Source organism: Aspergillus campestris (assembly GCF_002847485.1).
Source record: "Aspergillus campestris IBT 28561 chromosome Unknown P168scaffold_10, whole genome shotgun sequence".
NCBI classification, from domain to species: domain Eukaryota; kingdom Fungi; phylum Ascomycota; class Eurotiomycetes; order Eurotiales; family Aspergillaceae; genus Aspergillus; species Aspergillus campestris.
This window is the reverse complement of record NW_020194345.1, coordinates 83,331-109,055: the sequence shown is the minus strand read 5'-3', so window position 1 is coordinate 109,055 and position 25,725 is coordinate 83,331. Positions and strand designations below refer to the sequence as shown.

The 25,725-nt window shown below is 50.8% G+C and overlaps 8 protein-coding genes across 8 annotated transcripts; 4 read left to right on the top strand and 4 right to left on the bottom strand.

The window, feature by feature from the left end:
* Window positions 1-128: 128 nt before the first annotated feature.
* On the bottom strand, window positions 129-1,564 carry P168DRAFT_306124 (uncharacterized protein). Its single transcript, XM_024838996.1, has 2 exons — window positions 465-1,564; window positions 129-385 (listed from the first exon to the last, which is right to left on the bottom strand). The coding sequence occupies exons 1-2, from the start codon at window positions 1,179-1,181 to the stop codon at window positions 350-352; spliced, it is 753 nt and encodes a 250-aa protein (XP_024690462.1). The 5' UTR covers window positions 1,182-1,564; the 3' UTR covers window positions 129-349.
* Window positions 1,565-2,336: 772 nt separating this feature from the next.
* pex20 lies at window positions 2,337-3,485 on the bottom strand (the record flags this gene model as incomplete). Its single annotated transcript, XM_024833699.1, has 3 exons — window positions 2,337-2,402; window positions 2,508-3,311; window positions 3,372-3,485. The coding sequence occupies 3 exons, from the start codon at window positions 3,483-3,485 to the stop codon at window positions 2,337-2,339; spliced, it is 984 nt and encodes a 327-aa protein (XP_024690461.1).
* A 391-nt stretch (window positions 3,486-3,876) lies between these two features.
* sec13 (GTPase-activating protein SEC13) lies at window positions 3,877-5,441 on the top strand. Its single transcript, XM_024835325.1, has 6 exons — window positions 3,877-4,045; window positions 4,130-4,174; window positions 4,253-4,368; window positions 4,440-4,470; window positions 4,566-4,975; window positions 5,035-5,441. The coding sequence occupies exons 1-6, from the start codon at window positions 4,043-4,045 to the stop codon at window positions 5,357-5,359; spliced, it is 930 nt and encodes a 309-aa protein (XP_024690460.1). The 5' UTR covers window positions 3,877-4,042; the 3' UTR covers window positions 5,360-5,441.
* A 58-nt stretch (window positions 5,442-5,499) lies between these two features.
* P168DRAFT_272574 (putative MFS myo-inositol transporter) lies at window positions 5,500-9,841 on the bottom strand (the record flags this gene model as incomplete). The annotated part of the gene is made up of 7 exons (XM_024835324.1): window positions 9,553-9,841; window positions 9,196-9,492; window positions 7,950-9,089; window positions 6,595-6,964; window positions 6,298-6,541; window positions 6,073-6,101; window positions 5,500-6,003 (listed from the first exon to the last, which is right to left on the bottom strand). The coding sequence occupies exons 1-7, from the start codon at window positions 9,750-9,752 to the stop codon at window positions 5,500-5,502; spliced, it is 2,784 nt and encodes a 927-aa protein (XP_024690459.1). The 5' UTR covers window positions 9,753-9,841.
* Window positions 9,842-10,075: 234 nt separating this feature from the next.
* Window positions 10,076-13,080, bottom strand: P168DRAFT_256735 (putative AAA family ATPase GCN20). Its single transcript, XM_024834530.1, has 8 exons — window positions 12,871-13,080; window positions 12,066-12,791; window positions 11,926-12,006; window positions 11,552-11,855; window positions 11,307-11,480; window positions 11,166-11,252; window positions 10,635-11,103; window positions 10,076-10,560 (listed from the first exon to the last, which is right to left on the bottom strand). The coding sequence occupies exons 1-8, from the start codon at window positions 12,931-12,933 to the stop codon at window positions 10,209-10,211; spliced, it is 2,256 nt and encodes a 751-aa protein (XP_024690458.1). The 5' UTR covers window positions 12,934-13,080; the 3' UTR covers window positions 10,076-10,208.
* A 1,349-nt stretch (window positions 13,081-14,429) lies between these two features.
* P168DRAFT_36349 (uncharacterized protein) lies at window positions 14,430-14,972 on the top strand. Its single transcript, XM_024841901.1, has one exon. It carries the CDS (start codon window positions 14,548-14,550, stop codon window positions 14,890-14,892), a length of 345 nt encoding a protein of 114 aa, XP_024690457.1. The 5' UTR covers window positions 14,430-14,547; the 3' UTR covers window positions 14,893-14,972.
* Window positions 14,973-16,446: 1,474 nt separating this feature from the next.
* Window positions 16,447-20,604, top strand: P168DRAFT_328869 (uncharacterized protein). Its single transcript, XM_024841396.1, has 2 exons — window positions 16,447-16,947; window positions 17,041-20,604. Exons 1-2 carry the CDS (start codon window positions 16,924-16,926, stop codon window positions 20,131-20,133), a joined length of 3,117 nt encoding a protein of 1,038 aa, XP_024690456.1. The 5' UTR covers window positions 16,447-16,923; the 3' UTR covers window positions 20,134-20,604.
* Window positions 20,605-23,465: 2,861 nt separating this feature from the next.
* Window positions 23,466-25,686, top strand: P168DRAFT_240736 (uncharacterized protein; the record flags this gene model as incomplete). The annotated part of the gene is made up of 3 exons (XM_024833731.1): window positions 23,466-23,692; window positions 23,789-25,345; window positions 25,443-25,686. 3 exons carry the CDS (start codon window positions 23,466-23,468, stop codon window positions 25,684-25,686), a joined length of 2,028 nt encoding a protein of 675 aa, XP_024690455.1.
* Window positions 25,687-25,725: the final 39 nt, after the last annotated feature.

The window sequence follows — 25,725 nt, the reverse complement described above, 5'->3', positions numbered from 1 at the left end:
CAATGGTGTATCTGATATTATCCCGGAATGCAAAGACAAACCACCATAATACTTAAGGTCTCTACTGCCATTACTAGATGATATATACTTCCGCATGATCTTGAATGGGAGCGAAGTTGGGGCATCTCGGGAAAGGAAGAGTATTGAATATATATGTATGCGGGTAAGAGCGTCAATCATCCACATCAGAGTCAATCAATATAGTTACCCAAAGACATTATGAAACCTCATATAAACCGTACATTAAACCAACACAGTAATTAATCACGCATCATACACGCAATACATTCAAGCTTTTCGATTCCTCCATCATTGGGAGAAGCGTAGAAGGAAAACAGTCTGACCCCATTTACACTCTCTTCGTCCTGGGCATATCACACGGCTCCTAGATAAACAGATGACAATCAGCACTTCGCTCCATCAACGTAATCAATAGGTGAGAGAGAGAGAGGGAAAAAACATACAGACTGAGCCCGTCTCTTCCTCCCCCCCATCACCTCCCCACTAGACGCCATCTCCTGCCTCCGTTTCCTAACAGGTCCACCAGCCTTCGCACCCAAGCACACAACGTTACCGGATCCCCTCACCTTCACCCCTACGTCGATCTTGACGTCCACGGGTGGTGCCGGTGGTAGCGGTACTGGTGATGGCTGTCCTCTTCCATTAGAAGGGATATATATCCTTCTTCGGTCTTGTAGAGCTGCGGAGATGATTTCTGTAGCTAGAGATGCTAGCTTTGGTTGTTGTTGGCGCTGGAGGGAGTGGAGGGTGCCTATGGGGGATGGTGTAGCTAATGATGACCCTGTCGTTGTAGGAGGAGTGGTAGACGGGGCGAAGCTGGGTCTGCAGGGTAAGATGATCGTGTTTCTGTCTCCGGATATACTGATCGATGCGTCGATGTGGAGGGTTACCCTGCTGCTGCTGGTAGTCTTCTCGTGGAAACAGGTACTGTTGCTCTCCTCTTCGTTGTACTCGTCGAACTCATCGTCATAGTCCTCCTCGTCGATGTCGTCATCGTCATTATCATCGACATCGACACGGTCGTCCTCTTTCTCTCGTGGGGTGTATGGTGGTGGTGGCGGCCTCGTGTCTTGTCTGTTGACTGTGCGTGCTCTCCTTGTCCTTGCTGCTTCGGAGAGCTTGTGCATGTGGTGGAGGATGGAGTTTGATGGGGGATGCATTGTGGTTTCTTTTTGATATTGTCACCAGAGGGAAGCACACGAGTAGGATTAGGGCTGGGCTGAAAGAGGAGGTCGTGTGTATAGATAGTAGTATGTATCTAGTAGGGTTCGTAAGGTAGACACGTCTGATATCGGGAGAAAGAAGTAAGAAATATAGAATGATATATAGAAAGGATAGCTTTCTTATGCCGTTTCCATTCAGGGGCTTCCAAAACATCCAAGTAGGAATCAACCCGTCTATTAAAGTAAATATCGGTGTGTCTATTGAATAGAATCAATAGATAGTATCGACTAACCCAACCCGGTGGTCATCCACACCTATTGGCATTGGCTCACCCCCAACAATATCCCATTATACCTTGGAACAAACTTCCTGTCTCAGCATTGACCGGGGTGGAACGGGAGCGTACGAGTCCGATCCTTATTGACGGGGTCGCTCTTTGTATTGTTCTCGCTGCCCGTCAATAGGGATCACGTGCCCCGGGCAAGAATGTCAATCACAGGCAGATCCTGTTCCATGGGACTGTTCAATGGGTGACTCTTCCGATTGATCGGCTGGGTTGAATCGTGGTGAAACGTTGGATTTCACGGGCTTTTCTTTGTCCCTTGTCAAGTCTTCTAAATTACAATGGATGACGGAGTACCCTCTCCCTAACATAGAATCTGATTTGGGTATCCTACAGATCGGGTGGCTCAAACGTCTAGTGTAATGCAGACCTAACATTCTATCGCGCTTCTGTCTATTCACCAAAAGAAAAGGTAAGAAAATAGGGACAATAGCAGCGTCGAGTAGAAATTGAAAGGAAGAGAACATAAGCCAATTGGGTATAAGAACAATCATCTAATCTCGACGACCGCCGTAGTGTCATCCTGCGTGAAACGTCATCACCCCCGTCGTGGCTCACGGGCTGATGGGAGCATCTGTCGCTCCACCCTCTACCGGTGTACTCGAAGTAAACTTTGTTTGGACCACCGGGGCTGTGTAACTCAAATCTGGTCGGTGTAGTCACACAGTTAGGCTTTGGTTCCGCATCTGAGGTAGTCGTGTCGGTTTCACCGATAGGACACAGGACAGGCGTTAGAGTTGGTCGGTCGAACTTACTCCTGCTATGGAAAGCACCGTGTAGTTATTCTGAATCGACGGCCGAGACCCCGCTACGGGTGTGGTTGTTGTTCGCCTTCCGGATAATATTTGCCGCCAGGATGTAGAGACTGTGAAGTCTTGGTACTGATTAGCACGGACTAAAGCCGGCATGGACAGACTTTAATATACCAGCGTTTGTGTCACGCCAGCCAAAACCCCAAAAATCACGAGCTAGTACTGACTTCGCGAAACTCATCTCCCTCCACTTGGACCTCCCGATCTCGAATGCGGCGCATCAGGGCCAGAAAATTGCTTTGTTGGAACTTTTGACTTTGATCATGGCTAACGCTGTCAAGTAGCTGCCCTGCTGTCCGGGCCAGTTCGTCGGCATCGTTGGGGCGTCCTTCCGTCTCGTTCTGGGCGGTCTGCGAAATAGTGTCCGATCCGATCCGAATTTGTTCCTGAGATAAACTTCCATTCTGCGCATCCAACTGGTGGGGTTCGCTGCCAGCCTCGACAGTTTCCTGGGTGACATCGGTTGCCTGTGATGTCATGTCCGCCCTCGCCTGTTCAAATGCGGCTTCAAAAGCAGATTCATCAAACGTCTCAGCCGACGGCTGCTGCATCGCCGTTTCCTGTTGTGCCGCGGGCATTGCATTCATGGACGCTCCATGCATGGAATAATTGGGCGCGAATGAGGACTGAAACCCTGGCCTGTACGGCTGATGTTGCTGGAAGGGAGTATGTTGGCTCTGTTGGTTCATAAATTCGGCCTGCCAGCCCTGTTGCGGGGTGGCTGATACCGAAGCGGCGGACGGCCCGGGTTGTTGATGCATTGGATGAGCAGGGCCCGATATCTGTAGCCTTTGAAAATCCCCGGCCCAGCTGGCGCTCTCTCCCTGACTGGGTATCCCATGGTGTGGCGCATGGGCGACGAAATGGGCGGGATGCTGTAAATCCGGAAGTGGCGCCCCCGCAATATTCGATTCGAACGCGGCGAATTCCGGATCAAGGGCGCCTTCATGCGCATTTTGGGATCTGAAGCCCTGGAAAAAAAAATCATCATGTTAGCATGACGACAACGCGTATACAATCGTCGGACTCACCTGAGACGGCGACTGCCGAGAAAGTAGTCGATCCTGTTGAAGCGTTCGGTCCACGGAGGTATGCTTCTGGAAATTTTGCAGAGCATTTGACGGTCCACACAAGGCGTCACTCATGATGCCGGTAAAGAGCGAAAACTTCGAGGATATTCAAGACGTGCTGCTTGATTTGACGTAGTGATCGACGGATTGTGCAATCCAGTGGCGGTATAGATCACACAGGTCGGCAACCAACTTATGTATGGGAGATAATAATCATATAAGGAGTCGGAAAACAAGAGCTGAGAATCCGCCCTGAAGAATGATGGAGATGACAGACGCAACGAGGTGTTTCAGCAGGAGAAAAGGAGGAAGGCGAGGCAAATGCATCAGATGGCGTGGGGTAACTAAGCCGACCGAGGAATACCGAGGCCTTCTATCACGTGCTCCCCCTCGCCGGGGTTGCTGACTGATCCTCCCGATAAGATAAGATTGGACACCTGCGGCTCGTCGTCCACCAAGAGAGAAACGGCCAACTTGGCGGTACAGCGTGTTTTGTTGTCTCAACCTGTTTGTTTGGATAGATCGCCGTCCAGCCACTCCACCAGCTTTCGCCTCTACTAGTCTTCTCTCTCTTCTATTTACTCGAGGAATTCAGTTGTTTTTCCGTCTTTCGCAGCGGTAGATTGTCCAAAATGGTACCATTCTCCCGAACTGCAGTGCTCTCTCCTTTCAATCGCAACCGAATCCAAGCTCGCTGACCGTCCACGCTGGGCTCCCAGGCTGCCGCTCAAGTTATCTCGAACTCCGGACATGATGATATGATCGTATGTGACCTTGTGGACCCTCCCCGGAACCGTATTGCGTGGATCTTTGAGATCTGACTACTCCCCGGTCGCACACAGCACGATGCCGGACTCGACTACTATGGCCGCAGGTTGGCTACATGCTCCTCGGATAAGACGATAAAGATTTTCGAGATCGAAGGCGAATCGCATCGCCTGATTGAAACTCTGAAGGGGTAGGTGCTTCTCTTGCGCTGGTGCGACCAGCTTGTCGACCACTAGCTAATGGGGGTGGATTGGACAATAGCCATGAAGGTGCAGTATGGTGTGTTGCTTGGGTATGTATCAACCCCTCAACCCCCCCAATCAATGATTCACGTCTACAAACGTCACGGCGCAAGCAACCGCTAATGTCATCTTTTCGCGAATCTAGGCTCACCCCAAGTTCGGAACCATTCTGGCTTCTTCGTCCTACGATGGAAAGGTGCTCATCTGGCGCGAGCAACACCAGAGCACGACGTCCCCCGTCGGCGGCGGTGCCTGGACCAAGGTGTTCGATTTCTCCCTGCACACTGCCTCCGTGAACATGGTCTCCTGGGCCCCGCACGAGAGCGGCTGTCTCCTTGCCTGTGCGTCATCGGACGGCCAGGTCAGCGTTCTCGAGTTCCGCGACAACAGCTGGACTCACCAGATCTTCCACGCTCACGGAATGGGCGTGAACTCCATTAGCTGGGCACCTGCCGAAGCACCGGGTAGCCTGATCAGCTCCAGCCCCAGCCCCGGCCAGCAGCGGAGATTCGTCACCGGTGGAAGCGATAACCTGCTGAAGATCTGGGATTACAAGTATGCTTGGTGTTTCGCTGTCGAATGACTGATCAAATGCGCTAACACGATGATGACAGCGCCGAATCTAAGACCTACAACCCCATTCAGACGCTGGAGGGCCACTCCGACTGGGTGCGCGACGTTGCCTGGTCTCCTAGCATCCTGTCCAAGTCTTACATCGCCTCTGCCTCGCAAGATAAAACCGTCCGCATCTGGACCTCGGATGCGTCCAACCCCGGCCAATGGACTAGCCAACAGCTCGAGTTCGACAGCGTTTTGTGGCGGGTGAGCTGGAGCCCCAGCGGGAACATCCTTGCTGTGAGCGGGGGCGATAACAAGGTTAGCTTGTGGAAGGAGAACCTCAAGGGACAGTGGGAGAAGGTGAAAGATATCGAGGAGTAATTCTGGTCGGGCTGTTCGATTTCCTGCTTTGTTCTCATATTTATCTCGATATCTCATCATAATGAACTAAAATGGACCTGTGTAGATCTATGGACCATCCGACCTTCCTGCCTTCCTAACCATCCCGTGGCCTACCAGGACTAGGCAAGGTAGTAAAATGGAAATGGGAAAACTGACGGTTCACGGAAAGATTTAGTAGCCCAAAAGATAAACGGCCCCCTGGCACGAGTATCAACCATGTCCACCCACTGTCCTACCATGATCTGACCTCCCGGAAGCAAAAGTCCTTCATACCCGTGGATCCAAACAAAGTGAGGTTGTAGGTCAAGCGGCGGCCATGGCTCTCGAGGGAACAAGCGGCTTTTGTTGGCGAGCACTTCCATGTAATCCTCCCACTGGGGACCTATCTGTCCGCGGTGTGTTTCATACAGCGCAAAGCAGACCCGGCGCCAACCAGGAAAGCCACCCTGTGGAGAATTTACTGCCTCGACAAAACCACGAACCAGATTAACGGGCTCGTCCACATAGCTGCTTTGATATCCGCGGAAGTATGAGCGGGTTGAGTCTTCCCCTAGCAGCGGAATGACTTCCTGGAATACCCGTGGCCAGTTCATGGGGTCAGGGTCTGTTTTGACACGGAGAACCTAAGGAGGGCAGAGTTAACTTCCGGTTCGTGTCCCATAATGCCTGCTTGCGATGTTGTCAACGCGCACGTACCATGGGGTCAGGCAATAAGTGGGATCTGTTCCCTGCACAAGTCTGTTCCGCCTCAAGGATGCTTATTGAGTTTGGGTATGGATGAATGCATGCTGTATATGTATCACGGTCGACCACAGCTAGGTTAGCATCTAGTTTTGGGATTAGTGTATGTAAAAGCCACTGACAGTAATAACCCATCCATGTGTTGGGAAGCTCGCCATTCCGGCCGAAACTCCCACCTATCCTTGGTCTCCTAGGCTCTGGCAGTCTCTGATAGGAGTTACTATACGTATCTTCATCGGTATTCAGAAGATGCCGTAGCCAGAAATTGCGGATCTGCAGTAATTTGACGAGATCTATCGTGCTCGAGTCAACGAGCGTGCGCAGTGTGTCCGTGCCATACGAGTAAACAGCTCCAATGTCGTAGTCAGTCCGGAGACAGCGGCAAAACATGGACTGATCCAGAGCCATTCCAGTGAGGCACTGCACACCACAGTCAATCGTCTGCCGAACGGCGTATTCTCTCTGTGACTTACCAACTGCACAGCGCAGAACAGCTCAGAAGGCGGGTCTGGCTTATGCTGGCTGTAACCATTTGATGGTCTATCCAGAAACCCCGAAGTCGAAGATGCGCTCCGAATGCGCTCAATATTCTTTGAAGTTGACGGGTCCGTGCATTCAAAAGATTCCAAAAGCATATCCTTCAGCACCTCCAGCCACAGAGTCTGCTCTTCACCCTCTCCGTATTCAAAGTTGATCTTCTGAGCTAGAACGATAGACCGCGTCTGGTACTCGATCTTGAACTCAGTGGAGCTTCGCTGCCGAGGTATGTCGTACGTGTCTTTGAATAGTCTCTGCCATATGAGTGACTCTGCTGGCATGATGGCATTGTGCAGAAAGGAGCAGCTCAGGGATAGGTTGGCTATGTCTGCATCTTTTGGGAGTAGGTAAGCGATGTCTTGGGTGAGCTGGAAACGGGCATCGAAGTCAGCTTCTTTGTAACAGCGTAACAGGAGGGTAGTCACCTCTGGGGGCAAGCAAAGAAGCGAGGCTCTAGCGCTGGGAAATGAGCTCTTCTTGGCCATTGTCAATTCTGACGCTAATGTCGAACCCGTTATCAGATGGGATTCTGTGTGTCCGTATATTGATTAGATGAAGCAAGGCGAGCTGGTGTTGTCAGAATGTTTGGCAGTAGAACCGGGACACTGGAACTGAGAATGCCCTAGAGAGGTGGAATGATCTATAGCCCAACCCGAGGGAAATGCGAGGGCTTCCGTCCTGAGAGATAGCTGGTAAGATTAGAGAGAGCAGCCTGCGAAGTATATCCGCATGGACAAGACCGCGAGCCTATCTTGTGTGAGAGAAGTAGTGACTGCAATCGGCTAAATGATTAGCTGACCTGCAGAGTCCTCTTCCCACCCGTTTGACCGTCTTGTATTTTAACCACCTGCAACCTTTCTATAGGACGAATATCATCAATTTCATCCTTTCTGGACGTTTCCAGCGCGTCTTTCCACACGAAGTAGCTCTGTGTGGACAAGACCGCGAGCCTGTCTTGTTCCAAATTATGTTTGGTCTGACTGTTCAAGATCGCCAGTGGGAGAATTGATGGATGTACCGCAGTCGACAGTAGATCGTAACAGGTTAACAATCTCGTAGATGATACGAGGCGCAGTAAGACCTTCTATTCATGATTTCCATCTAGAAATATCAGTATCTGAAAGGACAAGCGGAGTGGCCAGATGTTTATACTAGTGGAAGGATAGCGAGGGTCTACTGGTAGTTCTCAGCTGACCATCTAGGGTATGACGATTTCTAATATATCTAAATACTTGAGGTTTCAGATTCTAAGTCTCAATCAAATCTGACAGAGAGATATGGATCCTATAACCCCATATCATCGTCATCACGGACCCTGGTCAAACTTTCTCGAACACCCCAGCCATCAGCCAGGAGTCCTTTGACTTCTTCTAAACTAAGCCCACTCATTTCGGGATATATCGCCCACACACCCACCCAACCAATAGTGCAAACAACCGCATAAGCAGCAAATGTCCAACCGGGAGACAGCCATTCCATCATAGGTAAGAAGCTAAGTCCAACTATGAAGTTCGAGCCCCAGTTTGTTGCCGTCGCTAAGGAAGACCCCAGAGATCGCACATTGAGGGGGAACAGCTCGGATTGCTGCCATGGGACATTCCCAAGCCCAAATGCATAGGACGCCGTGTAAACGGTAAGACACAGCAGGATTGTAACCGGGAGTAACGGTGAGTCTGGGAGAGCATCGTCGGACTTTTCCTGGGGCTGCGGGTCGGGCGACAAGGCTGGCAGTTCCATGGATGAAAACGCTAGCGCGCAAACGATAAGAGCAATGACCATGACGGGTATTGAGTAGAGAAGGATGCGTCGACGGCCAATCTTGTCGATATAAGCAAATGCTAGCAATGTGAAAAGGAAGTTCGCCACAGCGACTGATAAGGAGGTGAGAGTCGGCGAGGAAAACGAAAGAATTGAGAAGATCGTGGCCGAAAAATACATCAGACTGTTAAAGCCGGACAATTGTTGCAAGCCCTGGAGCATCACAGCTATGGTCAATGCGCGTCGATTCCCACCGGTGTAGAGCAAATCTCTGGCCCGCTGTAGGGCAACATGCCACCACCCGGAATCTCTATCGTTCCCGATCAATGCATCTTCTTTCGCGACCTCCTGTTGGATATCGCGCAGGACCAGCCTCGCGACACGATCACTGTCAGAATTGCGACCTCCGTAAACCTTCGCAAGCACATGGGTTGCCCTAGACTCGAGACCTGCTTGTACAAGCCACCGGGGTGTCTCAGGCAGAGCGACAACAATCGAAAACTGCAAAACAGCCGGGAGTATCCCGAGGCCGACAATCCAGCGCCAGCCTCCACCGACGGAGGAAAATAGCCATCCGACGATATATGCTATAACTTGACCACCTGTGATAAACAAGCATAAAATGGTGACCAGCCTGCCTCTGACATGGGACGGTGCCAGCTCTGATATATACCTGGAAAGAGTTAGGTACGCTTTCTGCTTTCTCTGCTTTCATGCGCTAGCCCACGGCTCCTTCAGCGCTCCTTCAGCCGGCTGGCCCATTTCCAGAGTGAACCTACAGTGGAGTAACCAAGCTCGCGCCGCCTACTGCCAAACCAACAATGCTTCTTCCTAAGATCATCCCCCATACCTCACTTGTAACAGCTTGTACTAGCGAGCCAATAGCGAAAAGCACGTCCGCGACAAGAATGACCGATCGACGGCCTAATTTATCAGCCATAACCCCAGCCAGCGGACTCGCGATGAGCGCGAACAAGCTGGTGCAGGACGTAATCAAGCTCTTATCCAGCGTCGTAAGCGCGCGATTCGAAAGGTCCGACTGAATCGATACGAGCGTCGAGGATATAACACCTGTACTTTGATGGTTTGGCGATCAGCTAGGGTATCGGCCGTTATGGAAGTCAGACTTTACTCACTCGTATCCAAAAAGAAGCCCGCTTATTCCGGCGGAGAAGGTCAGCGCCCAAATAAACCATCCTCCGGAGTCTGTTGACTCCAGTTTCTTCGAAACTGAGTCATTGTTGGCATGGTCGTTGGTCTCATTGGTGGTCGCGGGTTCTGGTGTAAGTAACGGCGCGCTGGGACCCGATGGGCCGTTTTCGTAGCCATAACTCATGCTCCAGAGCTCTGTTTCTTGTCTCGCACCTGCATCTGTATTCTCGTCCAGTGTGTGAGTGCTAGTCTTTCTTGTTTGACTGTGTCGCGTTTGGGTGATGGGCATACAAATCTAAGACCATTGACGTGTGGAAGAGCATGGGGTCGAATTGGTAGTCTGTCCGCGGGATCCACTTACCTATTCCGAATGCTGACTAGCTCATTTGAGGACCATCCATCGATGACCTCGATCGTACTACATGATACCGGTGGAGCAATGCCGAGCATGTGCAGATTATTTTTGGGTGCCACTGGACTATACGGCTCTACATTCTTGATTGAAATGCTCTCTCACGCTCTCTACTTCTTTAAATCAATAACAGGTGAAGATAGACCGCACTGATCCACGTGGGAATGAATGTATTTTTGATCACGTAGAAGCCAATGCTACTACTCCGTACACAAGCTTTACATGGACTTAGTGAGCTATAGCTACTCCCGCCGAGTTGGCCTGCGAAGTGATCATCTTCTTGTAGGCCTCGACGGTGCCGTCGAACTTGTGCACCGTACCACCGTCACAAACCCAGAGACTCTTGCAGACGTTTCGAAGCATCGTCACATCGTGGGATACCATCACGATACCTCCCTCGAAGTTCTGTAATGCTTCGGACAACGCATCCATACCCTCAATATCCAAGTGGTTAGACGGTTCGTCCAGCACAAGGATGTGCGGGTTGGTCAGCGACAAGCAGGCGAAGGCGACACGGGACTTTTGACCTCCGGACAGAAGTTCCATGCGTTGAAGGCCCGTCATACCCGTAATGCCGAATCTAGTGAGCGTAAGATGTCAGCATGATTAATTCAACGGATTCAATGGGCTTGCAGGTTCAGGGTCAAAACATACGCTCCTAAGTGTCGACGGTAGTCCTCGTCTGTCTTTCCGGGATAGGTCTTCGCCATGAAGCTCACGGGACTGGTGGTTAGATCCAAGGCATCAACGTGATGTTGAGCAAAGAATCCAACGCGAAGTCTTGAATGTGTAGAGATCAAGCCAGAGGTCGGCTGTAGCTGGCCAGTGAGCAGTTTCAGTACTGTAGTCTTACCAGCACCGTTTGGCCCGACGATGCCTATACGAGAATCAAGCTGCACGCTGAGCTCAACGTCCTTGAGAAGTGGCCGGTCTGGAGTATATCCGAAAGCAACGCCGTCCATCTGTAGAATGGGAGGAGAAATCTTCTCCACTTCTGGGAACTTGAAATGTACAACATAGTCGCTTTCGGGAGCCTCGAGGACTGGCATCTTCTCCAGCTTTTTGATTCTCGATTGCGCTTCGGACGACTTGGCCGCGTTGTATCGGAACTTGTCGATGAAGGCTGGTCATGTTGGTCAGTTTGAAGGCCTCGAAGACTGGTAGGTGGAATGATATGGTCGGTACCTTGCAGATGCGCGCGCTCGGCCATTTGCTTCTCATACTCGCGCCTGGCATTCTTTTTCCGTTCTTCCTTGGTCCCATAGAAGGAGGCTACAAGATGTTAGCGCGCCTTACATGCGTGATCAGGGCGTTTTGACAACTTACTGAAGTTACCACCCTTGTAGTAGTCAAGTCGCTCGTTATGCTGATGTATGATATCCGTTGCAATTTCATCAAGGAATGCTCTGTCGTGAGAAACAACCAAAACGGTGCTAGGATAGCCCTGTAGGTAATTGGACAAGAATGTAATGGACGGCACGTCCAACATGTTAGAAGGTTCTATGTGAAGTCAGTACGCAGCCTTTAACCGCACACGGCGCTATATTTCGCAGGGGGGGGGTATAACTCACCGTCCAACAAAAGCAAGTCTGGCTCGCAGAATAGAGCCCGCGCCAATGCCAAACGCATACGCCAACCACCGGAGAAAGTCTTGGTTGCAAATTGCTGCCTTTCGGCTGAAAATCCAAGACCGGCCAAGATACTAGCTGCGCGGGACTCGGCCTTGTCGGATTCCATCTCCGCCAGTTTCGCGTAGATGTCACTCAGGGTCGTGTCAAGACCCTCTCTTTCATGATCGAGTTTAGCCGCATCTTGGGACGTGTCTGCCATCGACGATCTTTCCGTATCAAGCTGGGCAAGCTGCTTGGTGATTTTCTGTATGAAAGTCAGAAGGAACCCAAAGCCGAAGAATTACGATGAGATGTGAAATGAACGAGTTACTGACATCCTGGTCGGCGAGAAGGCGCTTTCGCCACACATCGGCATCCAAGACTGCTTGAAGAGCCGGGGTATCGTCACCTGTGATCTGTCGAGCACGTTAGCAAGAACCATACACAATCATGGAAAGCGGATGGGGTTTCGCACTTCTTGTTCGACGTGGAGAATCGAGATGTAGCTCGGGACTGCCACTTCTCTGCGACTCAAAGCACGCAGCAGGGTACTTTTTCCGATACCGTTCTGACCAACAAGACCATAACGATGGCCGAAAGCGAGCGTAAGAGACGCATCGGTCAGGATACGGAGACCACCGACAGACACATCGATACTGTCGATCTTGATATCCTTGCTCTTCTGCTGTGAATCGGAGCCCAACTGAAGCGGATTGACGGCCATGAAGAACTCTTCGTAAGTCATGGCGTCGTCGGGCTGGGTGATGAGGCGGGAAGATTCGTAATGCACCGTCTTCATCTGCTTCTTCTCCTGCTTGGCGCGAATCTTGCGCTCTGCTTTTTCGAGCTTCTTGCGGTCCACACGAGACTCCACCTTTCGAGCATTGGCCGATTCCAGGTCGACGTTTCCTCCGGCAAGACCCAGGGTGGAGGACATGTTTCGCTGAGAGCCGACGTTGATAGCCTGGTCCAGCTTCTTCGCGGTGAAGGGCATCTGGCTGCGTTCGGCATCCACCCCGTTGGACGCGCTCAACGAAGAGATAAACTTCTCCACCAGGTTGCGGATGGCAGCTTCATTTTGAGGAGAAAAGTTCCCCGACGCAGAGACGAGGAGCTCCGTCACCATGTCCGCGGCTTCCGCCAGTGGCGACGGGACATTTGCATCTTCAACATAAGCCTTGGAAGCATGAGTGAGATAGCCCTGTCGAATGTTAGTGTACTTCTATACCTAGTTTTACAATGCGTAGAGCAAAATCATGAATTCAGAACCAATCACATACCACAGAATATTCTGATACCACGCGGTCCAAACCGGGGATCTGAGATTGGAGTTCTGACTCCATTTTGAAGGCGGGGAACTGCAATGACGATTCCGATGCACAAGAAAGAAATTGGGGAATATGCAAGTCTATCCAATTGTGCCAGTTTCCAGCATCTAATTAGGATGCCCCTTGTATAGTTACGTTGAGGCGACTCGATATGTACCTAGAGGCTGATAGAACAATTTCTCTTTTCTGCAAAGCTTTGGAGGGGCGGTCTCGTCACGGGCGGAGTGGCCGCTGTTCTAATTGGACGTAGCTGGTTATGCAGTATAAACCGTCGGTTGGTTACATAATTGCTGCATTATTACCAAACATGCTTATCCACGGTAATATCTGCCCCAGGCAACAACACCACTGCCAACTTGACATAGTTACTATAACTTCAACTTGCAATGATGGAAACGGTCTTATGCCGATTGTATTTCTCATCCATTTAGGATTGAGGGGTTTGATGACATCTAGGCCACATTCTTTTTGCATTCACACTACAGTACTTACACTATAATCGCCAAATCCCGCTCAAGATCATTAAGTGACATGGAAGGATTTGACGGGTCGAAGAGTGTTTCATCGAGATGATTTAGTCACTAAACATCTGCCATGTCTGACCGCCTCGAAATGCAGTCTTCGCAGATGTTCTATGGGTGAACGACATGAGAGAAAGGGGATGTGAACAGAAAATCAAGGGAAACAATAAAGACAAACAAACCCCTGCCAAAGTCAGCACCTAGCTCGTATATCGCTTCAAGATCCAACCGCTGGGGTCTACCACCCCGTTGCTCCAGCAAAATATGCGTGTACGGCGGAGATTACTCGAACAAATTCTGGCAAGGCGTTTTTCGGCGTCGAGCCTTGCCCCTGCGGGGGGCCTCAACACACGGCCTTTATCGGTCGAGTCTAGCGGAAAGTTGAATCGGTAGGTTGTTGCAGGGATCGCAGATTTGAGTTCTGGACAATGATCGACATGAAGACAGCTGTTCATCGGTCAGTGCGACCCTAGCCAGTCTCGCTAAGGGAGGACAAATTGTACTCTCTCCGTGTGACGACGACGGGAAGGATTGTTGCACTTCTCCCTTTGGAAGGGCTGAAGATTGTTGTCCTGGGTGATAAGTTTAATCCCAGGTCCGGAGGCCTTCGTTGGCCAGGTGTCTGAGGGGAGGATCCGTAAATCAACTTCACCTGACTGCAAGGATACACCGGAGCAAGGGTGAGTTGTGTACCTGCTTTGCGGAACAAGCGCCTGCCCCCACCCCCAACTTCCCGTAGGGTTAATCGTTCCTAGATATTGGCTACAAGGGAGAATTCTAGTAGAGTTGAATCTCAAAACATTGATATGCCTGATTAGGTTTTGTGTTTGTTCGAAGAGGGAGAGACGAGATTGACGGAGTACTCCGTGCATTGTATTGTGCTGTGCGGAGCCGATCACACCAGCCACCAGTATCCCCTCAGCTCTTGGCAAGATCACGAAGAACTAACTGGTGACCAGTAGTAGGTCTGGAAGGATCCGTTTCGGAAGGGAGCTAGCCCCTGTTACATTTCTAGCATGACAATTACTTTGAACCAGTTAGCTGTCAAAGAGGCTCGCGAAACAGCACTATAGACTATCGAAAGAATTATCCGGATGACGAACCATCCATGAGAACGAAGGGAGGGAAAATCCAATCCCTTTTTCGAAAAAAGACCCATCGCATCGGTCGGAGATATTGCCCTTCGAGTCTAACATCTTGCAGGCCCACGTTCCGCTTGGAGAAAATTGGATGTATCATCTCGATCTGCTGTGTTTCCTGCCGAAGCAGCTTACTATCACACCGTTATGTTGGCTGTCTATTGACATCGTGGAAGGTGCAGCTTTTTCTTCCTTTTCTTTTCTTTTCTTTTCTGATTCTGTCACAGACAAGGGGTAACTCTACTGTGTTCAGTGTGCATGAATCACATTGCACACCCGCTCCTTTATTGGCAAAATTCAAAACCCTGGGGTAACCTTCCGCTCCCTTGAATATTGAACCTTGGGCCACATCGGCTTTCAAACACTAGAATCATTCCTTGTTTACATGGACCTACTCCGTAGAATCCTTACCGAGTACGGAGTAGCGTTCCAAACATCGCCTGTCAAAACCGCGCAGTTGGGACCTCGGTAGACCTAGAGATTTTGTCCTTGAGTAAGAGACGACGGGAAAGATGGGTCCCTACTACCTAGGTAGGTAGGTAGAAAGAACGATGAGTTCATGGCCCTCGGCTGAAATACGGGACAAAGCCAGGAAGTGGGGTTTAGCCGATGTTTGAACGCGTTGCCACTTGGTTCAGAGATCGTCCAACCAGGAAGTGGAAAGCATTCCCAGTTGATAGAACTCGATGAATGACTCCATAACATCTTAACCATTCTTCGTCTTTTTATTTTCAAAATTTGTCTATTTCATTATCTACTTATTTATTTGACTATTTTGGTATTTGTTTTATTGATTATAGTATCTGTTTCATAAATGAATTGCGCTCTGACAGGGTTACTCTAGATGATCTATTCTTATCAGCCTGGGCAGATGGAGAACCAATGGTAAACAGGTTATGATGATGACACCACAGGGCACAGTGGAGGATCCACTCGAACACTGGGCAGAGGAGGAGCTGAAAAGAGATCCCGAGCCTAGTTTCATTAATCGCTCGGAAATCTGATCACCATTCATCCTCCTCCACTCACCAAGATTTGTAACCTTGAGAAGTGGGATCGTGCGCGCTAACCAGCCCCATCGGCTCCTGCTTAGACTCTCGCTAAAGGATCGGGCATCTCGCTCCCTTGCATCGCTCCAGTCTCCCCCAGATACACGCCGACGGATTGTTTTTCTGTCACTCAACTAGGATTTTTATTTTATTTTATTTTATGATTCTGCAGGGAAAGGTAAGGTAGGTCATCTATGCACTGGGTGGTTAATGCCTGTTGTATGGTGTATACTCGGAGGTTCGTTCCAGCTCGGTGGGGAAGTTTTCCCAGGTACCAGCCGTCTATCTCCACTCCGATCAGTTGGATATAAACTGCATTTGTACCACACTCTCAAGGACGGGAGGCTGTAGACGGTGGATCTCTAGGTAGAGTGTTTATCACAGGCTTGTTGTCTTGTTTTTTCAATATTTGATTCTTCAAGGCAAACAAGTTTCCTCTGCGATCGATCTATCGGGGTGGTGTTACTCGATGTTGGACCGGAATGAAAAGATCGATAGTTCCTGATCATTTAGAGGACGGAGTCGTAGTCGTACTCCTATGATTGTCGATATTATGACAATTATCATCATCTCCTTCGTATCCCTTTCGAAACCCAAAGAGACAAGAAAAAGAGAAGAAAGTAGAGAATCGATCTGTTTGCTCGGCGACCCTCCTAGCGTGAGGGACCACTATTAGTATCTCGCTCCCTAACAACTGATCGAGTTTAGACCAGAACTAGAACCGCCTCGCCCGTGGGTGGAAGAAAAAGAAAGTGGCCGCCGTCCCACTCGCTCTTTGTTGATCGATGACCTCTTAATTACCTTGTTATTGTTGTTGTTGTTTTGGCTTGCGCTTCGAGTTCTTTGCCTGGACTCCTTGGATTCTCTTCTTCCTTTCTTTCTTTCTTCTCAACTGGCTCCCTGGCTCTTTCGTCCAAGCTTCTGACTCGCCATTCTTCTCCATCATTTATCATCGCATTCCTTGATGACATTCTTTTCTTCGATCCCCCCGTTCCTGATAGCTACCTAGCTCTCACGCGACCTTTTATCCCCCCCACCTCCCCAAATACGCTGATCGCGATCCTTGAGCTCCGACTCAACCATCATACCAAACTGCGCAGTGTCAAATACTTCCCTTCTGTCAAATCGATACGAACTAGATTCTTCGGAGATGACTCCCTCCTAGACGCTTTCCACTTCGGACGTGTCGAATCAGCTGGTTCTCGTGCATGATAATGCAGATGGGACGTCAATTACCTGTAATATCGATGTCGCTAATCTAAGCTTCATGGTGCTTGATACTGTTCCCCGCGCCCCATGAGAATGGAGCATGTCTCAACTGTGAGTTCTCCATCTTTCTTTTCGCATACAAAAGACTTGATGTCTTTAAACACACCATGACTCGTAGTCCTCCACTGACCTGATCTTGTCCAGCTGTGTGCGGTTAGCACCGTCGGTATTGCAGCAACCGGCTTCGCGCTCGGTCGCGTAGAGCAGAAATCCCCGCCATCGAGTCGGCTCCGAAATAAGATCCATCCGCAAGGCGGATGCGCGCCCGCAGCCACCGACGCTGCCACCTTCCCCCCGCTCGATACTTCGCGACCACGAACCCGGCACACCTCTGTCGCGGTGGATTTGGCGTCTCCCACAGATACCGGCCCTCGTGTCCACGATGATGTGGTCGGTCTAGGCTGTTCGGACGAGCCATCACGGCCGAAATCATCTTTTGGGGGGATAAGATTACGGCGCCGCGGTCAAACTTTCTCGACCACGTTGTCGCCAGCCCCAAAGGATGATTTACCCGTTTTACATGACCGTCGGCCCTCGTCGTCATGGGTCCGACGGCTCTCATTCCAGCCAGACAAGCGCCCGTCGTGCCAAAGCCCCGTCTTCCCGTCCTCCGACGGGCCCGCAAGTCCAGTATACTCGCGCCCGTCGAGCCAACGCCGGCCGCCCAACAAATTGGTCAAACGGCCCACTTTACAACACAACATCAACCCGTTGTTTGAGAGTGCGCCGTCTTCTCCGTTGACTCCCACCTTTCACAGACCAGCGACGAGCTATCAGCGATCGGGTCATCTCGGGCACAAGGCAACACACAGCTTAAACTTTGAACCGAGCTCTTTCGCCGATCCTCGGGTGCAATCCACTACAGATGGTGCTCCACAGACGGTCGACTCCTGGCGGCCATACCTAAGAACTAGCCTCGGCGGATCCCTTGACAGGCTAACGCGCAGGTTCTCAACGAACACAAAACCTAGAGATTCGGGACTACGACGAATTCTTCCCAGCTCCGACACAGCCCCAGCACTCCTCCTGGGCACCTCCGTCGCATCCAAGGAAATTTCTAACACTGTCGATCCAGAATGGCGTGCCCTTGGATCTCCGGTTCACTTCCGCAATCCATTCCAGCAGAGTGCCTCCGCCCAAAGAGAAGAACCAGAGTCACCTTGTGTGCCAAGCCACAATGAACGTGGGCCATTGCACTCCCACGATGAAGCAGACCTCCAATGCGAAGATAACAGTCCCGAGGCTGTAGGTGGTGGTGGGGGAGCCGGCGACTTTGCTCTGGACCGTCCAAAATGCAGGGCAGCCTCGACCCCTTTGCCCAACCAAGCAAAACTGGAAGGAGCCAACGTGGCATCCTCCATTCAAGAGAGGCGCAACGTTTCCCATCCAGCTGGAGTCCGTGCTCGAACCCCAACGGTTTCAGAAACAGGTGATCCTTTTTCGTTGGATCTAGATGTCATAGGAGCTAGACGCAAATTCGTCCCGTCCTATTCGCAGCCGGATATAGGCAATCTGCGGGAAAGTAGACAGCGTCCCATGACCTCGGATTCAGCCATTCCGTCCACACATCAAGGCTCAATGCGCCATCGACCTAAGCGTCATTCAATTGCGGCTTCTGAGCCCACCTCCACCGTCATTGGTTCTGACGACACTCATGTTTTTACGTCGAGTGAGGAAGATGACACGGACTTTTTGAGTGATACCGCCTTCGACTCGATTCGCACTCACGTCACAAGCAGTAGCTCGGGACTCCACACTGCTCGTATCGAGTCTATCTTCGATAAGTCGATTCCACTGGGCATTGCGGAGGACGCGTCAACGCCTCTTGGAAACCCGGACTCGTGCGATTTCTTCGCCCCCCAGCAACGCGAGAAGAGTCATTTTGACAAGGACGCCGACAAAGTACCCGCTCTCGTTTCGACCCGGCCCGCGCCTGATGAGATCAATATGTCCGAAGGAAACAGCGGGATCTCGTTCATCTCCGATCTGACAGACGACGAGGATACGCATAGTCTCATCGCTGCTTTGCCAGGGGACACCATGGGTCAGGCTCTACCCCCGAAGGGCCCGCCGTTATCCTTGACCACCCATAATCTTAATCGAGGCAAGGCTAAGCCCTCGCTCCCGGATAAGGAACAAGAGACTCCCGTGGAGATGCAAGGTCACGCACAATATGGCTTACCAGGTGTCACTAATGGGGCTCCCGGAACCACCCCAAGAATGAATATTTTCGATTGGTCTGAACAACCGAAACCCGACCGCGAAGCCTGCGGGCCTGACTGGCGGCCACGGACCGTTCATGGGAAGCATGGACCGGAACTCCGTGGGAGCCGAGCGCCGTCACGAAAAGTCCCAAACGCCCTACACCTCCGAAGCCAGAGCGTTCCCGTCTCGAGAGATATAGCAACTGCTCAAGACTCTCGACGAACCTCGGGGAAATATGGAACCTGGGGTTTGGGCAGCAAAGGAGTCAGTGAGGACTGGGACAGCGACTTTGATTTCGATGAATCGGACGAAAATAACACCAACGATAACACTAGGCCCCGCAAAAACCTCTCCGAGAGTGTTATGGTAGTACCTCAGGCTATCATGGAGCGACAAGCCAGTCTGCATGGACAATTCGGTCAGGTTCAGGAACTGACCCTCCTCGTGGAAGAGCTGAAACGACTTCGACAACGAGCCAGCTTCTTGGGCATTGTTCAGGGGCCCTCAAGTGAGCTGTGGAAAGAAGCAGAGGGTATCGTTGACCTAGCCACCCTGGACGACGAAGAGGACCATCTTTCACCCCCGGGATCGCCGGCTTCTCTTACCTTCAGCTTCGATGATTCGGAGGGCGAGAAGTCGACTACGAATGGCCTTTGGAAGCGGTCTAGCGGTGTGTCCTGGGGTGCTGCACTCTCAGAACAACCCCATCGAATCTCTTCGGAGTTTCCTATCCCAGATCATAAGGAAAACTCTGTGCTGGACATGATCTATCAGCAACGTGTCTCACATGAACCCGCCTCCAACGGATCGCATCTCACGCCTCCCAAAAAACTCCCCTTCGACACGCAGTCCCTCCATAGTCTCGTCAACCGAGCCGGTGTCGTCACGCGTGCACTGAAAGAAGTCATCCGCAAAGCGGACGAAGTCCCAAGCGGCCCTCATGACGTTCATACTTCCGCTCCTCCATTCAGCCAAATATTCAATCGACCTTCTAATGACAGCCTTTCGTGTTTCGACAGTCTCGTTGGCTAAAACGCAATGTTTCTTTTTGTTTTCCGCATTGCTTTATTTGATGAGCCCTTCCCAGCGTCTGAAGATCACATGTGCGTGCTTGCATTAAACGTTTCTTTTCCATGATTTTTTTTCTTCTCTTCTTTCTTGAAAGAGTCATATCCGCACTGGAAGTCCTCCTTCGATGGAGGCCCTGTTTTGTACAAGAGCCTGTTGGTGTATATCCCTTCCTTCTTTTCGTTTCTTTCTTTTCATCGGGCCCTTCAAACCCTGTCTGGAGTACTCTGGTGGTTTGTTTTCTTTCCAAGCATTTCCCAAGGATGGGATGTTGACACCCGTCCAACATTGCTAAAGGCATTCGGTGTATGGATTTCGTGTTTCTTATGGTTTTAAAATGGTGGGCAGGGTGAAATGTGTAATCATGTTGGGGCTTTCGCGTCCAAGGGCAGTCATGGACTAGAGTATTATGTCTCCTTTAATCTACAATTTAGACGATGCCACGTAATGTGCTTCTCTTTTACTCTTTTTTTTTCTTCTCGTTCTCTTGAACTTCTGTAGAACCTTTGTATGGAGATGAGGGCAAGGAGATATACATGCCATCTTGATTACGGCGTACAGTGCGAAGCCATCCGAATATCAAAATACATGAAAGAACGACATCCCCGACCAGACTACTTGGCCAAGACGAAGATGATATACGATAAGTGCGGCATGCTGTTGTATGATGAAATATGCAATCGGGCAACATATCAGCTGACTTGGAGTGATCCTCCCCATATACATTGTCGTGTTGACTCTTCGTGTTTTCTTGCAGTCTTGCAACTATTCGCAAGTTCTTCATAGCCATTGATACCATCAGTTTTGACTGTTTTCATTGGTCCTCCCACACATGTACTACCTAGTGATGCCTTGATATAATGATATAGAGGAAAATATACCTGCTTACGTTTATTTATCCAATGGCTTCTTTTTATCTTTGTCGTTGAGATTGACGTATATATATAAGGTAAACTATACGGCACGACAAAACATCACCCCTTGTGTTCTACTGGTATAAACACACTAGCCGTTAATACGTAGGCGAGGTATATTATAACAACTACGGAGTACTCCGTAGTATGCCGTTAATGTTTGATTCCGCTAACACAGACAAGCTAATTAATTGCAGTGTCTACCGTCCAATGATCAGCTTGGCAAATCCATAATCCACATTGCAATAGAGTTCCTTTGATTTATACCCCAACATGCTGTGTTCCGTGTAGCTAAGGTATTTATTTTCACAGTAACACAAAATCGAGAATCAAACAAAGCAATCGAGAAATCGGTGTTTCTAGGCCCGTATAAGCTCCAAACCAAGCAAAAGTGGCGCGCCGGTGTCTCATCTTTGATTATCTACAGAGCTAGCCACCCCCGCCAAGGACACTACCCCGTCCGCCGGCAAGCTAAGCAGTGTACTTGATTCATCTTGATACACAAGGATATTGCTAGCTCCAGGGAAAGATAACCAGTTAGATAGAGAGGTGCTGGGAGAAAACAACTCTCCCTGTCAATTAGCTCCCTCCTTGCTGAAATTACCACCTGTTGGACATGGATTATCGCGGTGATGGCGATGCTGTTCTAGATCGCCGAGCTGCGAGGGAAATGCCGCCAATTGATCAGGATTATTACCTAGAAGGGAGAAAGGAATACAAGATTGACTAAGCATGCCTAGCTCAGGTACAGAAGTTTAAGGTATGCTTGGAGGTGTTCTTGGCAATGATTGGCATGCTAAGAATATCGCACCTTATCTGACTGACCTCTTGATTCTGAACTCTTATTTCGATGTTACCCCGTTAGACAGAACAAGTCACTCAGAAGTAATCAGGTATTTCAGTCTCCCGGACGAAAAGGATTGTCGTTACTCGTTAGTCGAGTTACAAGGTGGAGCCCACCCTTTTAGGGAGCGGAGATGCTCCATCGTCATTGGTGGCGAAGGTCACTGGTTCCTGACGCTAGAAGGAGGAAGGATTTTGGGGCTTGGGACAGTTCCCGCTGATCCGAGGATTGTCATTCAGGGGAATTCCCAGGTCAGGTCAGGTCAGGTCAGGATTAGAGGTCTCAAGTCATTTTGGGTACCTGGTGTTGGGTTTGAGGGAGGGAAAGGAGGGAACCCCCATCTTTGTAGAGACTAGGTATTAGAGAGGAATAGGGAGCTCTATCCTTGGTACGTCCAAACTTTGGATCTCTCAGGATAGGATAGCTCCTATGCATAAATACCCTTCCAGAAATGACGATGTCCACCGTTTCTTTTTAAAGAAACGAGGGATGCCCGACTGGAGCTAGGTTGATCCTATTTTTTCATAACTTTCATTACTTGGGTATCTGTGCTATCTCTCCTCGCTGTAATTTTGGGAAATCACGCTAGACTCAGGGGTTCCATCCTGTGTTTTGTTACCAACTGATACAGTAGCTCACAATATTTACCATGTCTCGACTAGGTATAATATAACTACTCCCTTCTGGGAACTTGATGCTATGTACACATTTGTCGTCGTTCGAGTAGAGGAAGAGCAGCAGCTTAATCGCCATCAGATGACGGACAGGAGATGAATACCGAACTAGATCCCCCCTAGCATGTACCATACAATGATCCTCAAATTGTCCCTGTGTATCCCTATCTATCTACTATTTAGGAAAGGTTCCACGGGTTCAACTGTGTTGATGTAAAGTGACGGTACGGTACACCAGCATAGCCTTCGAACTAACGCCCCGTTCTTGCATCTCTCCACAGTCCCCAGTTGCAGCCGGTCAAACCACACGAGAAACAAAACCCGTCCTGTAGCAGTTTAGTCTAATCTTTCGGCCCTCTTCGCTGGACGGCCTCGTTTTCTCTCTCTTTCACCTCCTCTTCTAGCCTCTCCTTATCCTTCGTTCCCTTTTCTTCGCTTTTCATCTCCTGTCGGCGACAATATACACTCTTTTCTTTCTTTTTTGTTGTCCCACTCTCTCTCTCTCTCTCTCTCTCTCTCCCCCTCTCTTTTTTCCTTTCCCCCTGACGGGCCTATTTTCGTTCCTTACCTGAACTTCGATTGCCACTCTTTTAGGAACTCCCCAGTTCCCTTCCACTCCTTATTCAAAAAGCTTCGAGACGTTGATCCGCCTTCCCTTTGGGCCTCATATTCTTTCACCCGAATCTGACCCGTCCATATACCGTCAATTGCAACTTGTACCATATTGCCGTTCACCTGGTCTTTTTCGTCAGCATCTTGCTTGTGACTTAAATGACTCGGAGGTAATCATCACCCGGTGGCTGATTGCCGTTCGTGTTATTACCCGGGCCCGACTGGAGCGCTGTACAGCGGCCCCGGACAATCATGCACCACCATAACCATCACTTTGCCCGCCATGGCATGCATAGGGTCGCACGAGACCTGCCGCAGCAGCCGGACATGGTGCCAACTCAAGCCGAGCCATTGATCGTGGAAGCTGGTAGTCCAACGATGGTGAAGAGATCCGAGTCGACGTGTGGTAGCAGCGGAGAGTGTGAAAAGCCCACCAGCACAACAACAACCACAACCTTGCCTGTGGTGCTAGGAGCAGTGTACGCCTGATCCCAATCTCTTCCCTCACCCGTCACGTTTTCATCACTCTTGATGCTACTCGCCGCGTCTCTGTTCGGTCGCTGATCAGTCTCTAGTGTACCGATTGTATGTGCCATCATCGTGTTGATATATCTGCACCGGAGGAACACCAAGAAGCTCCGGAGTGAAGATGCCAATGACAAGCACAGGTCTCTTGACTTTGGCATGGACCTGGGTCCCACAAAAGGCTCCAGGCAGATGCGAGAGGCCGAAAAAGGGAACGGGGGTTACCACACCAAAGGCATCTCCCTGGATATCGGCCCGAGCCCGTATCTCCTCCCTCCCGGCTTGCATGGCTCTCAAGAATCGTTCAATTCCTTGTCACGGTCCATCAGTCGGGACGGTGACAAGTATCGGCCCGTCGCTTTCCCTCCCAAAGGCAAGAATCCACCACCTAGGGGTTATCCCGACGATACGGCAAGCCTCGGGGGCGGCGCGCTTGGTGACGATATGAACCAAGGGTTACTTGGAAATGCTCAGCGGATGTCACGTTCATCTCCGCCCCTGTGCGAGCAACCCGAACCCCACATGCAAAGTCCGGTGCACGGCAATGATAAACCGGCGGATCTGGACTTCCAATTCGGCCTTCCCCGAAGTCCGAGCCCTGCCCACTTACCTGGCGCCGCGGCAAATACTCCGCGGGTGAACGAGGATGGTGTCCATGGCTCAATGGCTTCGCCTCCTCCGCAAATCAACCTACCGTCGCATGATCTTCCACCGAACCACCCTGAACCGGAGCACGGGAACCTATACACAACGTCCATTCCAACCCCCAGGATTTCACTGCCTTTGAGTGATGCGGGAAGCGACTATGACAATAAGACCAAATCCAACCCGTCGATTCCTGCCGTCAATATCCACGGCGTTGACAACGATACCAGCCATGGACAGATTTTCGACCACCCCCCGGTTCCGCCCGTACCTGAAGAACCCCAAGCGCAGATGCTGAACACCGATTCTCGCCGCGATACTCGCCGGATGACCCTCGGATTGCGCCCCTTGCCCCCAGAGGATGCAACGGAGGACCCTGAGCAACGAGCCAACCGTATCCGTTCTTTCTACAAGGAGTACTTCGACGATAGCAAGGCAAACAGGGAAACCGTCTACGAAGACGACGGGAATGACTTCTATCCGGATCCCGAGGGTGACTACATCTATGACCCGTACTCGGGGCAAGAGTACTATGATCCCGTCCCAGCTCCGTTTGCTGAGCCGGTCTCGCGTCGTGCTATGACTCCACCCCCGCGCGCCCCTCCACGCTTCCAGGGAGGACCCGGGCATATGGCCAGTGGCTCCTTGGGTGGTTACAGCGATCAGTTCATGCCCCCAGGCCCGCGTGCATTTTCTTCGGCATCTAATCGGATGCCCGGTCCGCGAGCACCGCGCAGGCCGGTCCCACCGCCGGCTCCGCTTCAGAATCTTCCTACTCCTCACATGCTGAAAGATGATTCCTTCATGACCGCTATGGACTTTGCCCCCGGCAAGTCGTTCAAAGACCAACGGGAGGGTCGGTCCGAAACGCCTTTGGGTGGAATGCGTCCCTTCAGCCCGGGGAGTAGGGCTCACACCCCTCTGGCTTCCGCGTTTGATGAGCTTTCGGTGATTCCTAGTCCGTAAGTATACCCTTTTGTACCTTCGGTTCCCCACGAACTACATCCCTCCCCGTTCTCTCCGGACGATCAATTCACCGGATACTGATTCCTTTTTTAGGTTTGCACTGCGGAAATCAGGAACGTTTGACAATCTGGACTTTGCCCCTCCGCCTCGATTCAAGAACACCGAGGCTGCCAGTGACGCGGGCAGCATTCGCAGCAACGGCACGGGAGTCTCGATTGCCCACTTGAATAACATCCGCACTGGTGCGTACCGTGTCAGCCGCTTGCCCCCGGAAACCGTCGGGACCAAAGACGACTTGATGTCCAGTCTTCGCCCGGCGTGGGATATGCGGACATAGATATGAAGGGGCTGCCAAGGCCTCTTTTTTTCTTCTGAT